The sequence below is a fragment of the Taeniopygia guttata genome, chromosome 5 (genome assembly GCF_048771995.1).
Source record: "Taeniopygia guttata chromosome 5, bTaeGut7.mat, whole genome shotgun sequence".
Classification (NCBI taxonomy): domain Eukaryota; kingdom Metazoa; phylum Chordata; class Aves; order Passeriformes; family Estrildidae; genus Taeniopygia; species Taeniopygia guttata.
Window position 1 is genome coordinate 11255274 of NC_133030.1, and position 14544 is coordinate 11269817.

Sequence of the window (14544 nt, forward strand, 5' to 3'; positions counted from 1 at the left end):
AACTGATTATTTAATGTTTTCTTTTTTTTTTTTTTTTTTCCTAAATCATAAAATAGACCTCCCAAAAGTCACTCACCAGCAATGCTGCTTTGCAAATGCAGGATTTCAGTGGGGCCTGAGCAAAACAAAAGAACAATCCCATAACACTTCCACAGAGGTCACTTGCTGTCGCTCCTCTGATGACCTCCCCAGACCACTTCAGGGGGATCCATCATAACTCTCAGTTCCATCAGAACTCATACATTCCTCTCAGTTCCATCAGAAACTCCCTGCAAGGTGCTGCTCAGAACTTAGGAAAGCAGCTCTGTATCTCTGCCAACTCTAAGCCCTGAAAAGAACAGCCCAACCTTCTGTATTTCCCATTCTGAAAAAAAAAAACCAAACCCAACAAAATAAACAACCTCCAGGAGCATCTTCAAGTACAATTATTTCTGTAGCAGAAATAGTTCAAGTAAATCACACAACAGAAGCATGAGACTATCAGAAGTAATGAGATCCCAGAGGCAAAGGGAGTTTTGTCAGAAATCATCAGTGGGCAAGGACCTAAAATTGTTCCTTGGGTAGTTATTAGTGTAATCCCTGAAGAGAGACATCAGAGTAAAGATGTCTCTTGCATAGGACATTTATGTAAATTTGTGTAAATGGATACAAATTTTGCTTTTTTTCTTAAGCCAGTATTTTTCATCTACAGTCTTACTTCTTACTAACTTACATGTTGACAGCACAGAGCAAAAATATCACTGATGTTATCTCTTAGACACCTGACTTACAACTTTAAAACAAGAAGTAACTCAGGAAATCGTTTCAAAAAATGCACAAAGGTTTGTGGTGAGCCTTCCTCACTCACCAGGTATTTTTACTGACACAGTAATGCAAGAAGCAACTTTTGAGCTCAAGTATGAAATTATTTTAAGAATTCTTTGCAAAGTGTAGAGGAGCTCGACACTGTTTCCAGTGACACCTTCCATAAGCTATAGGTGAATGTTTGCTCAGCCGCACCCAGAAGTGAGACCTTTAAAAAAACCCCACTGTTACTCTAAAGCATTTAAAAATACATTTATTTAATTTAGTGCTGTCTTGGGCAGAGATAAGTGAAGCAGATAGAATTACAGGATAATTATGGAATTGCAGAATAGCTGTTTGGGTTAGGAGGTACCTTAAAGACCATCTCGTTCCAACCCTCTGCTATGGGCAGGGACACCTTTCACCAGACCAGGTTGCTCCAGGTCCCATCCAGCCTGACCTGGAAAAGGACAGAAAGGATTTGTTGAAGTAGGATAGGAAGGGGAGAAGTTTCCCATCCTGTTCCTTCATCAGCAAACCACCCAACAGCTCTTAATATCAGGGGTTTTTTGTTTGTTTGTTTGTTTTGTTGTTGTTGTTGTTGTTGTTTGCTTTTTGTTTCTTATGGGGGACTCTACCTGGACAACATTTTCAATATTTTTAACCATATTTAAGCACTGGTGTTGCAGTTGCTCAGGAGGCTGTGGTCTGCGCCTGTCCTCATTGACAAGGAATAGGAAGGGAATGCCAGAGTTCCCAATGTCTTTCCCGTAATAAAAAGAACTTTTAGTGCTTTCCTAATTACAGCAGGAGCCAACAGCCAGCTGTTCTTTGAAAGGCACATTTTGGGGCATTGTCACAGAAGAAATTTCAGCAAAACATGCTTGATTTTCTCCGATCCTTTGGGAGCATGACCACAGCCCTACCCCTTCCCATTTCTGCTTCCCACTTTCCTCCTGCACAGTTTCCTCATGGTTCCCTTCACCTCCCCATCCTGAAGGGTGTAGGTGAGGGGGTTGAGCATGGGTGTGATGTGTGTGTAGAACATGGCCACTACAGGCCACCGGATGGTGGGTGCGAAGGCGTGCAGAGTCTGTCCCTGGAGTCTCAGTGGCACACTGGTAGCTGGAGATGAGGAGCTGTGCAGTCTGTTGCTGAAGTCCCAGCAGACCATCCTCTGCACACTGGTAGCCGCAGGGTGAGGGGATGTGCAGAGCCTGCTGCTGAACTCCAGCAGCAGCTGTCCCCTCTCCTTCCCTCTTGGTAACATCAGGAAAAGCTTTTCTTTAGTGCCTGCTTCCCACAGCCCAGTCCAGTCTGGTCCTCTGCAGGTTATGGTGACAGGTCAGACACAGACCAGGGATGTGGTTCCCTTTTCCCCAACCAGCGCACCCATCCAGCCCCTCCACTGTGCCCAGCCTTCCATTTAGGGGTGTTTTCATCCCCAAAACCCCCTCCCATGATTCCACTGGATTCTTTTGCATCCTGGTCCTAGTGTGGGTAGGGTTGTAGGTGATTCCCAGGAGCAATTAGCTAATTAACATTTCAATGTCAGTACTGAGTTCGAGCCAAGTGTCCCAGCCAGGCTGTTTTGTTCATAACAGTGACCAGGAGGAGGAAGCAGCTCAGGGATCTGACCCCACTGTTGGCCACCACGGATGCAGCACAGGCCAGGGGGAGCAGGGGGTGAATGTAACAGAAGTAGTGGGTGACTTTGTTGGGAGAAAGGGAGCAGGGTGGTGGAAGGGTCTGGAGGGTGGAATGCAGGAAGCCCCCAGCCCAGGAGACCCCAACCATGCGGCTGCAGAGGTGGCGGGATGCAAGTGCAGGATAGCGCAAGGGCCGGCAGATGGCCATGCAGCCATCGTAGGCCATGGCTGTCAGGATGAAAACCTCTGTGCAGCCAAAAAAATGAAGCCCAAAGAGCTGCCCTATGCAACCTGCAAAGGAGATGGTTTTATTTTCCATCAGGAAGCCAGAAATTTGGGGAGCTGTGACAGAGGAGTAACAAGCATCTACAAAAGAGAAGGGCAGAGGAAGAAGTACATGGGGGAGTTCAGGTGCTGGCTGCTCGTCACAATGAGAACTATGAGATTTCCTGCCACTGTGAGTGTACAGAAAAGCAGGAAGACCACAAAATATATTGTCTGGACCCCTCGGTTCTCTGAGAGGCCCAGGAGGATGAATTCCTTCATGCTGATGGAGTTTTCCTTGACAATCTACTAGGCAATGTGCAATGCAGAGCCTGGAAATGTGGAAAGTTTTTTAATTCTTAAAAAATTAAATCTTTATCAGAATTGCATCCTCTGTAAGAAATACTTAGGATTAGAATTAAGTTTATCAAGTGCTTTTTAAATTTCTTTTGGGTTTTGTTTGTTTTTTTGTTGTTCTTCCCCCTCTACATATTTAATTTGCCTTGTATGAGACACAGCCATAGAATCATAGATTCCTGGAATCATTTGGGTTGGAAGGGACCTTAGAGACCATCTGAGTTCCAACCCCACTTCCATGGGAAGGGATACCACCCACTAGATCCCTTTGGGATTGGATCCATCTGATCCAGGCTCCTAGTTTATGATTTTAAAATAGAGCAAAATCAGAAATTCCTGTAGAGGCAAAAAGCTGATCAAGCACCCACAGGAAATGCTGAAATGTAGAAAAACCAAAGTTGCTCTCAAACTTGAAAAAGTGAATCCTAAAGAGGAAGTTGGGAAAGTTTGTGACTTACCCTGTGCATGCAGTTTTACTGGCAGAAGGTAAAACACACTGAAGAAAAGGGATAGAAGGGACATCTTACCTCTAAAATAATCTTTTCAGTCACTGACTAGAGGTACATGATATAGTGCAATTAATTGCAATATGAAATAAATACAATGTGGACTGTTATAATCATAAAAAAAAAAAAAAAAAGGATAAGGCATTGTACCATCCTCTTATTGCAAGGATTTCCCCCTAAAATCTCAGGTGGTTAATTGAAAAAGAATTCAAGAATGTGAGTTGGGACTGCAAAACCAGTTCTGCACATGGTTACAGCCAGAGAGAGCCAGAGATGGTTGACAACTTCAGGGGAAATTTCTTTTTGTATTTTCGCATTTGTCAAGAAGAAGGGCGGGGGTGGAAAAGAGGAAAGAAAATCAGGAAAAGGAAAGAAAAGAGGAAAGGGAAACGATCCTGGAAAACTTACCTCCTCTGTGTTTGGAGATCTAATTCTTGTGTAAGACCTGTAAGATTTTTTGTCCCCAACATCTCCCTTTCTTGGTAGAGGCTTTAAAGAACATAGAACGGCTTCTGAAAACCTTCCAACACTCGCTTAGGAGGTGCCTCTTTTAATCCCATCTCATTTAATTCCTTGCTCTCCTGTATCACCAAGTGTATCCTGGCTTTTCCTGCCCACGTTAGAGATGCTTGGAGGGAGCGTGGGCACCAAAGGGTGCACACACAGCCCAGTAAGCAGAGAGAAAAACACTGTTTAAGTAACCTTCCTCAAACCTCTCCAAGGACACCTCCCTCCTCCAGGGCTTAATTCCCTGTTTACACAGACCTACTCCACCTTCTCCAAGGAAATCTTCCAGCTCAAGGGCTCTTGGGGCTGGAGGAGAGAGGTGTGAATGCTCAGGGGTGGGGAGGAAAAGAAATTAATCCCATCCTGCCAGGGGAAGTTTAGATTGGATTTTAGGAAACATTTTGTCACTCCCAGGGTGGTGCAACCCTGGCATAGTTTACCGAGAGCAGTGGTGCAGCCACCATCAATCTGGAGTGATTTAAAACATGTGGATGTGGCACTTGGGGACATGCATAAGTGGTGGCACTGCTGGGGAATGGTTTGGCTTGGAGGGCTTCTCCAACCATAACAAGTCCATGATTCTTGGAAATAACAGCCAATAGATTATCTGAGTATTAAACTGGGCTAGCATGTGATGTGCCTGGTCAAGTTAATATTCCCAGACCCTGACATTAGTCCACTCTTTGTGTGTTTCCCAAACCTTAGATCCACAGCTTAGGCTTTATGGTACTGTGAGTAATAATAAAATTGTGAGGATTTTTAAATCATTGTGTATCCCAGAAAAAATCTACAAACCCTCATGAGAAATAAAATCTGGGAGGTTTCTAGTAGTAAGTAGAAGAGAGACAGAAGGTGGCTTGGGTCATTTCTTGATGACCCTCCAAGTCCCTATTTTCTACGAAATTTCATCACTGGTAGCCCAGGGAATAAGGCCTTTTGCAAGAACTTGCAATGTTTCAGCAAAGGTCAGTGAAGTAAAGAGTAAGTAAAAAAAAAAAAATCCTTATTTTACAAATTGGGAAACTAAGGGAGGGGAGGAAGTGGAGGAAGTCAACTCTTGTACATCTGTGGAAGTCAGCTGAGCTGAGCCTTTTCCACTTTCCTCTAGAAAGAAATTGATCTAGTCACCTAATCTGTTAGGGGAAATGGCTTCAAATGACAGAAGGTGGGTTTAGATAGAATATTGGGAATAAATGCTTCCCTGTGAGGGGGCTGAGGCCCTGGCACAGGTTGCCCAGAGAAGCTGTGGCTGCCCCATCCCTGGAAGTGTTCCCCTGGACAGGTTGGAGCACCCTGGAACAGTGGAAGATGTCCCTGCCCATGGCTGGGGGTGGAACTGGATGAGGTTTAAAGTCCCTTCCAGCCCAAACCATTCCATAAATTCAATAAATTTGTGTATTACTGCAATTCCAACTTATCACTGCTCTGAAGTCTACCGTGTAGTTTCAAGTTGTGATTTAGGTGCATCAATAAAATGTTTCGTCCACTGCCCATCCCTTGTTTTGCTGACATTTATTGAAATTCAGAATGGCCCAAATAACAACAAAGGCATTTTGAATGTATCCCAACATGGAATGCCAGCAATCCATGTAGAGAAAATGGAAACCCTCAAATTAATGGGGAGATTAAAGAGTGCGCTGGATAAAAAGAGTATTTTAATTTAAACATCATTTTACACCATAGCCTGGAGTCCTGACCAGGTTAATGAGGGTTGCCAGTAACCACTATAGGAAATAGGATTGGGTAAGAAAGTAAAAACTGTCTTACAATCTTTGGGAAAGGAAGAGGAAGAACAGATGACAACAGAAGCTGAAGATGTACAAATGTGTTTCTGACCTGCTAAGCAAATTTGGGCTGGATCTGCCCATTCCTGTGCCCACTGACACACATGGCAGAGATGTGGGTGGCATCACACTCCTGTCCCTTTACTTCCCTGGCCCAAGGGACTGAGGAGCAAAATAGTTCCCTGTAAGGATGTCAGGAAAGGAGAAATGTGTTTTTTGTTTCCACACCCTTTGGCAGATGGATCTGGGTGGCTCATGGACGTGTAGTGTGCATGGACTGGAGTGGGATGTTGTGGGTGGGTGGTGTTGGGTTCTGTCTATTTAGGAGACACAAAGTGAGGAAGAGCCTGAAGCTCTGTTCAGGAGGAAGTTGTGAAACTGGAAGTGAAAGGCATGGGGCTGGAGGGATTTTGTGAAATCGGAAGTGCCTGAGGTGTTGAAGGACTGTGCTGAAAGCCTGTGGGGTGTGAAGGTGCACTGAAAGAGCTCCTGAGCCCAGAGCTCCATGCTGAGGGCAGCACAAGCAGGGTTTGGCCATCTGGAACTGCTGAGGTGGGAAGTTTGGGTGCAAGGTTGGATGAAGCAGTAGGGACTCCATAAGGTGCTGAACTGTGCTGGGAGAGGCTGTGGGTCAGAGGAGGACCCACTGTGGTGGTGGGTGCATGACAGCTGGGCAGGGACAGGAGGGAATGAGAAGTGCTCAGGGAGGTTGTGAAACCTCCAGCAAAGATGTTATGGGAGAGGACTTAAAATTTCTTTACCTGAGCAGCACTAAAATCTCATCTTCAGGGGCTGTGGAATCAGACCAACTCAGGGCCTCAAGTAGGACACAACACCAGTGCAAAGTTTGTATGGACAGCTCTTGCAAGAATGGCTGAAGAAGGGAGAAGTAGTAAAAACTAATGTTTCCATGACACTGCAAAGAGGGGAGAGGGAAGTGGTTCAAATCTGAGTGGTCATACCCGCACAGAGGAGGTATTTCCCCCACAAGTGATTGGCTGCCTGGAGGGTCACGCTGAAAACACCATGGCTTTTTAAACAGTGGCTGCCCAGCCCAGCGCTGCAGGATGACACAAGGACTCGAGCTGCATCCTGTGTCACACCATCCAGGGGACAACTTTGCCAGGTACAGGCGCTGAACTTCCCAGAAACGCAAAAAAGGTGAGAAATTCAGAGATGGGTCTTTGACATTGCACTTTGATGGTTTTTGTCAGGCTTTGGGGAAGGGAGGTGAAACAAAAACAATGGAGGAAAAAAAGATCAAAAATTTACTTAGTTTTCTGTAGGTCAGGAATTGATGATAATAGTTTTCAATATAAGGAAAGCTTCATTCCAGGGACTCTTTTCCCTGTACAAGTGCTCTTGAACTGCTCTAAATGCACTTCTGTAATATAAAAAGTCATTACTCAGACCTGTCATTACAACAACAGAACTTTCTGTCCATTGTCTGAGACACCTTTGTGGGGTCAGGGTTGTTCTGACTCAGGAACTAAAGGCAAGATTTGCAGGCAAATCACATGAAAGATGCTTAATCTCAAGGGAGAAAAAGATCACCTGGACTCAGGCTGCTGCTGTTTGAGGAGAGTTTTCACTTATTAGTTACATAAGGAAGAGGAATCACATCTTGAATGTGTTTTGGAAAAAGGAATTTAGTCTGTCCAAGGGAATATGATAAATAAATGAGAATCGTGAGTGACTTTTACAGTGTTCTTCTTCACAGTCTGTAGAAGTAAGAGAAGGATTTCATCACTTCTATTACAGCAGGAGACAAAACTATTGATGTTTTGTCATTTACCCATTGCAGCCATTTCTGTTCCTATCTTTATGCAGTCTTTATGCACATACAGCACTTTCCAGTGCTTAAAGGTGCTCCAAGACAGCTGGAGAGGGACTTTGAAGAAGGTCTGGAGTGACAGGACAAGGAGGCGTTGTTTTAAACTGGAAGAGAGTGGATTTGAATTAGATCTTGGGGGGAAATTATTCCCTGTGAGGGTAGTGAGGCACAGATCTCCCAGAGAAGCTGTAGCTGCCTTACTCCTGCAAGTGTCCAAGGCCAGGTTGGCAGGGATTTGGAGCAACCTGGGATAGTGGAAGGTGTCCCTTGCTGTGGCAGGAGGTTGGAACAAAATGAGCTTTAAGATCCCTCTCAACCCAAACCATTCCATGATTCTATGACATGATCAATGGCACAAAGCCAATTAACATTGAGAATTATCACCTGTCATCAATCCCCAGTGGAGAGAGATGCACCTGTGGAGGCTGCAGTGAGCTGAGACAGAGCTTAGGTGACACTAAAATGTTCACACTCTCTTCAGATCGAGTGGAAATTTGGTCACACAGAAGCCAGGAAACCACTGAACCACCAGGCCTTCCTCTGTTCTCACAGCAGAAAAGCTGCACAGAACTTGAGGATATTTCTGCTAATTTCTGTAAAAATTTGATCATTTGTGGCCACCCCTGGAGCAGGTTGTGAGGGAGGAGCAACCACAGGGCTGCTCTCCACAGTGTTCATGTTAGAAGTGCTCAAGGTGCCATAAGAACTGAAGATGGGATCATCCAGCTCAGCAGTGTCAGAAGTTCCCTGGTTTCAATCAACCCTAAAGGAAATCATAGCATCCTCAAATAATTTGGGCTGAAAGGGACCTTAAAGCCCATCCAGTCCCACCCCCTGCCATGGACAGGGACACCTTCCACTAGCCCAGGTTGCTCCAAGCCCCATCCAACCTGACCTTGAAATTCCCTGCACCACACACTTCTTTTCCCTCCGTCCATGGGGTGACGTTCCTGGGGTGCTGGGATGGAACAGCAGTGATTCAGTCTGTGACGTTCTGGGTACTTTTGGAAGTCTGTCTCCATGTGTGCTGCTGCACCACAAAGAGAGAACAGAGGATTCATGCTGGCTACATGGTTCAGTGATTCACATCTTCCCAGAAAACCCCGATTCTTGTTCCTATCCTTTTTTTAACTTCTCTGCCTTCCATGTCCAAATTAACAGCTGGCTGGGAGACAGCAGAAAAACCACTGTATTTGTTCTCATCAGGCCATAAAAAATGTGTTAAACCCTTTTTTTTTCATCCCCAAGATTCTCAAGAAGATCTCAGTACCACGGGGAAGTAAACAGTGACTTAACTCATGGAGTAGTGTGGAAAAGTTATCAGAACCACAACTCCCATGTCCTGTGAGAACGAGATAATCTGTGGTTTCTTACATGTGGTTCTTGCAGTTTCTGAGGGAGAAGCTGAGGGCTCTGCCAGACCAAAATGTTTATTTGTTACTGTACATGGGACCCAGGAGAACCACATCAAATGGCATTTTAATAAAACAGAAATCACTCATCAGTGTAAAATACAACAAGTTGTTCTCATGGAATCACAGAATTCCAGAGTGGTTTGGGCTGGAAGGGACCTTAAAGATCATCCAGTTCCAACCCCCTGCAACACATAGGGACATCTTCCATTATCCCAGTTTGCTCCAGCCTGGCTTTGGACACCTCTACGGATGGGGAAGCCACAGTTCCTCTGGGCAACCTGTGCCAGAGCTTCACCACTGTCCCAGAGAAGTATTCCAAATATCCCATCTAAATCCACACTCTGTCAGTGTGAAGCCTTTACCCTCTGCCCTTTTACTCCGGTCTCTTGGTCTCTTCCAAATCAATTTATTTTGAGATTCCATGAAGTCAAGTTCTATCTACAAAGCCTTGGAACAAACCAAGGAATCCCTCTAGAAAAATCACCCTGGAGTTATCTCCTCTCCCCTCTCTGCTCCCAGGTCTGAGTCACCCATTATGAGACCCTCAGCCACACCAATCCTCCTTCCAACCACAGCCATCCATGCTCCTGGGACCAACCAGAGCGGGGCTGTGGGACAACCCGAGCCATCCTACACTGTCCTCAAGTTCATGGAGAGCTTCTGCCTGCTGAGTGCTGCCTGTGGGATGGTGGGGAATGGCCTGGTCCTGTGGTACCTGGGCTTCCGCATCCGCAGGAACCACTTCACTGTCTACATCCTGAACCTGGCAGCCGCCGACTTCGGGTACCTGCTGTGCATCGCCGTGGAGACTGTGCAGTACCTGATGCAGTTCAACGTGGGGGTGCAGTTTGGGATATTCCTCTTCCTGGATCTCTTCATGTATGGCACGGGCCTGTACCTGCTGACGGCCATCAGCATCGAGCGCTGCCTGTCTGTGCTGTCCCCCATCTGGTGCCGGACACACCGCCCAAAGCACCTGTCTGCCGTGGTGTCCGGCCTGCTCTGGGCCCTGTCCCTGCTTCTGAACACTCTGGGATATGTTTTGTGCACCGTTCGCCCCTCTCGCAGGGTCTGCCAGCGCCTGCTCATCACCATCGGAGCCTTGGATTTCCTCGTCTGTGCGCCCCTCATGCTGATCTTCAGCCTCACCCTCTTCCTTCGGGTCAAGTGCAGCTCCCAGTCCTTCCAAACGGGCCGGCTCTTCACCATCATCATGCTCACCATCCTCCTCTTCCTCATTTTCGCCGTGCCCCTCAGTGTCCTTATCCTCCTGGACTTCTTGGGCCACAAGTTCATGTATTCCCCAGAGATTGGCTTTGTGTTGTCCTGCATCAACAGCACGCTCAACCCCGTCATTTACTTCTTGGTGGGAAGCTACAAGGATCGGAAATTCCGGCTCACCCTTAGGCTGGCATTCCAGAGGGCCTTCCAAGACTCAGCGGATGAGAGAGATGAGCGGGAAACGCGGGACACGATAACCATGTCATCCTAAAATCCTGCCTGGAATTTCTTGGTAGAACTGAAGAACTCTGAAGTTCTTGGAAAGGTTCATCTCACCTGACCCTCAGTACCCTCTTTGTAGATATTTTAGGTCATTATTTTAAGTCCCCATCTGTGGCACATAAGCACCTTGATCACAGAAGTTACCTGACCTATATTTAGGACACATTAAAAGTTCTTTTCTTTCCAGTGACTTCTAAATAATATTAATTTGATAAGGCTGAAATGTCTTGCTGTCTGAATTTCATCAAAGAAATCCTATTCGGGATAAATCCTTGTCATTCATAAACCCATAAATTCTGTGTTGCTTTTCACTCAGATCTCTGAAAATGAAATAATTTCAGATCTCTGAAAATGGTATCAACAATCCTCCTGTTGGAAGCAGACATAAAATTCCTGGAAAGTGAATCCATCTATCCCTCTTAACTTAGAATTCCCATGTCTGAGCACACACGCAGCCTTTTGTGGCTCACAGAGCTATTCTAGGCTTCTAATGTGAGCATTTCAAGGACTGAAAAGTTTCACATCCACCAAGTCCTTTTCTTCTCTGAACAAGGGATGTTTCCACACCACAGAGCAGAAAACTCCTTCCAACTTGCTTAAAAAATTTATTCACTGAATTTTATGCTTGCTTATTTTGTATTTCAAAGAAATACATGACTGGAAATTACTATTTTATATTATTATATTGTTGCATATTATTTTAATTTCCTCCAGCCCTTGGCAGAGTCTCTGTATTTATCTACATCATGAATTGGGTTGTAATTTCTTCCTTTAAAAGGACAGATCAGAATCCATAGGTTTTAAATCTCCTTTACCAATAGAAATAAATCAAATGATAGTGGGAAAAATAGAGGAAACAGAATAAGGTAAATAAATACCATGATTTTCAAAAAATTATTCTCTAAAACAAATCCTTTGACAGGAAAAATGGGATTATTTGTGCTATCAGACTACCTAGCATTTATTCTTTTAACCAAAGTTATTAGAAAAAGTCAATGTGGGTAATTTTCTTTGAAAAACCTCACAATTCATGTTCAAAATGTTCTGGTTTTGATATCGCAAATGGCTTTATCATTGTGACAAATGAAACATTTTTGTATTGTTAAAAAGACTGGAATTCTCTTTTTTGTTGGGTTTCTTTTTCCCCAGTGGGATAAAAATTGTATTTAAAGTTGTTTTTGTTGTTATCAGATTTATCAGCTGATAAAAACACACAGAATGTAAACTCAGATAAATACTTTTTTTTTTTATTTAAGGCAGAGGAAGAACTTTTCAGTCAGGACAGAAAAGCCAAGTTTATTTTATAACACCTAGTTCCAGGTGGTTTTTGGTATAACACTGCTGTGCTTAGGTGAATAACTTTTCCTCCAATGATTCCAGAGGGAGCGGTACCAGCCCCTGTGTAACTGACCAAACTGTTTATGGGGATTTAGCACACGAGGGATATCCTTCTTCATCTGTCCTGCCCAAGAAAATCCTTTGTCATTCTAAATCTTTATTTTTTAATTTCCCCTGTACTTTCTTATTTTTACCGTTTCTCTCCCATTCATTCTCTTCCTTAGTTTCCTTTTTTCTTTGTTGTATTTTTTCTTTTCTCTCTTTCTCTCTCACCCCCTTTCTCCCTTCCCCTTTTCTCTCTCTTTCTCTCTCTTTTTTCCTCTCCCTTTTCCCCAAATTGTAATTTTCACCCATCTCTTACCCATTAACACCCCAAATCCCACCATCACCAAGCCAACACCCCTTGCTCTGCTGATTTTTGTAGAATTTGCTTCATCAACAGAGTTTATTCCCAATGGATGGGGCAGTGAGGGTAGTTCCATGGGGAATAAATACAGGTGAGGAACAGGACTGAGCCTGGTTACGCTGCATGGAGTGCCCTTGTCTCCACATAGTTCAGGCTCTCTCTGAGGTGCCACATCTCCAGAAGTGCCTCATGTCCAGAAGTGCCTCAGAGAGCTGTCACCTCCACCACAGTGTCCCCAGGGCCGTGGCTCCCCTCGTCACTCTGAGCTTTCTCCTCAAACACCCTCCGCAGAGCGACTCTGATGGAGCGCTGGAAGCGGCGGCGCCGGCAGCTCCCCACCAGCACGTAAATCACCGGGTTGAGGGAGCAGTCCAGAAATGCCAGCAACAAGGAGGGGTCTTCTGGGAATAAAGCACCAGAATCAGGGAGATGGAGGAAAACCTCCATGCAGAAAGGGATGCCAAAGGCAAAGAAGAACAGCAGGATGTTGAGCAGGATGGCCACAAAGAGCTTCCCCGGCTGCCGCCTCCGGGAGCCACAGCGCAGCTTGAGGAACAGGAACAGGTTGGAAACCAACATCATGAGGGAAAAAAACACGGAAATGGCGAGGGCTACACCTGCAAGGATGTTCACAGAGTCTTTGGTGTAGGTGTGGGTGAGGTAGAGGGAGGACACAAAACCCCCTGCGAGGGCCCAGAGGGCCCCGCTGACGACGCCCGAGAGGTGCCGGGGGCGGTGGCAGCGGTACCAGATGGGGCAGAGGACGGAGACGCAGCGCTCCACGCTGAGGGCTGCCAGCAGCCCCAGGCTGCTCAGGTCAAACAGGTGGCACAGGAGTTCCACCACAAACACAAAATCTACATAGAGAGGAGCAAGATGAAACAAAGATGTGCAAAATGCTGCTAAGGTCAGAAAAGCCAACATAAGCAGGACAAACAGAAGGAGCAGGGAGAAGTCAGCAACAGCCAGATTCAGGATGTAGACAGTGAAAGGACTCTGCTTTGTGTGGAAGCCCAGGAACCACATGACCACCCCATTCCCCGCCAGACCACAGAGGGAAATCCCCAGGCACACCCCTGCAAAGGCAATCAAGGTGTAGGGAATGCTCAAGCATTGAGATGTGATATATTCCTCCCAGTCCATAGATCCATAAAGTGTATTGTTCAGGGTGAGGTTTGTTGTGCTGTTCTCCTCCATGGTGAATGGTCTTGCTCCCAGCAGCTGCCTTTTCCCTTTCCCTCCACCTCCTAGGGAGAGGGGAAACCTGAGGGAAATAAGGGACATCAGCATTCCCAGCACTTCCCATCAGTCTGCACAGCCCCATGCCAACCCCGGGAAGAACCCTCAGCCCTGTAGTGACCAGGACAGGGGCCCAGCCCTCCAGCCCTGACCCTAGACAGGAATCTCCCACCAGTCCATCCCTGGACTCCTACCTCCAGTAGGAACAGCACTGTCACAGCAGCACCAGGAGAAAGGATTTGGGGATGGCTGCTGGAACCACTGGCTCTGCTTCAGCTCCAGTTCTGGTGCCTGGGTGCAGCCCTTGGCCCAGAGATCACATCCCATGGTCAGAGCCTCCCCTCACAATCTCCCCACATCAGTGACAACTTCCCCTCACATGTCCCAGGGACAGAGATCTCATCAGGAAGAGGTGGCATGTCATTGCCTTCCTCTCCTCCCTCCAGTTCTTCATGAGGAGCTGCTGATCTTTTATGATCCTATTAATTCAGGTACCAGGACTTTTGAATTTTAAACATCATTTACTGGATGTAAAACAATGAAAATGAAAGGACAGCACAGATAATATTATGTCCCTTTGGGTGCTGGGAATCCTGGGTCAAAACCCTCCTCTGGTGAGGGCAGATCCTGTGCATGGAAGGGATACTCCACTATGATCTGTTCAGCTATTACAGCGTTTTTGCTATGGTTGAAATGAGCTGTCTGTTGACAGTTCCAAGAGCTCCTCATTCCTTCTGGGAAAAGCAGTTTGTGTCAGGTTGCTCTTAGAAACTCTAACTATGAAATAATGCCTTTGAATGAGTGCAAATTGCCCCCTATCATTCCACAGGGAGATTTTCTGCTTCAAATCTAGTTTTTCCACATGTATGCTGCAATTTCTGTGACCCTGGGCCTTCACCATGCAGTTTCCAAGAGGATTCATGCAATAATCAATTCTGTGCCTGAGATGGAGCACAGCA

The 14544-nt window shown here is 45.8% G+C and overlaps 3 protein-coding genes across 3 annotated transcripts; 1 reads left to right on the top strand and 2 right to left on the bottom strand.

Annotated features, from left to right (window-relative positions):
- Positions 1-1705: 1705 nt before the first annotated feature.
- LOC115495349 (olfactory receptor 4S2-like) lies at positions 1706-2996 on the bottom strand. The gene is given in 3 exon segments (XM_041716443.2): positions 1706-1882; positions 2392-2813; positions 2816-2996. Coding segments are annotated over 3 exon segments (762 nt in total). The 5' UTR covers positions 2979-2996.
- Positions 2997-6925: 3929 nt separating this feature from the next.
- Positions 6926-11767, top strand: LOC115495659 (proto-oncogene Mas-like). The gene is made up of 2 exons (XM_030275373.4): positions 6926-7011; positions 9619-11767. The coding sequence occupies exon 2, from the start codon at positions 9635-9637 to the stop codon at positions 10589-10591; it is 957 nt and encodes a 318-aa protein (XP_030131233.4). The 5' UTR covers positions 6926-7011; positions 9619-9634; the 3' UTR covers positions 10592-11767.
- Positions 11768-12080: 313 nt separating this feature from the next.
- On the bottom strand, positions 12081-13593 carry LOC115495656 (mas-related G-protein coupled receptor member D-like). The gene has a single exon (XM_030275370.4). The coding sequence runs from the start codon at positions 13541-13543 to the stop codon at positions 12551-12553; it is 993 nt and encodes a 330-aa protein (XP_030131230.4). The 5' UTR covers positions 13544-13593; the 3' UTR covers positions 12081-12550.
- Between the last annotated feature and the right edge of the window lie 951 nt (positions 13594-14544).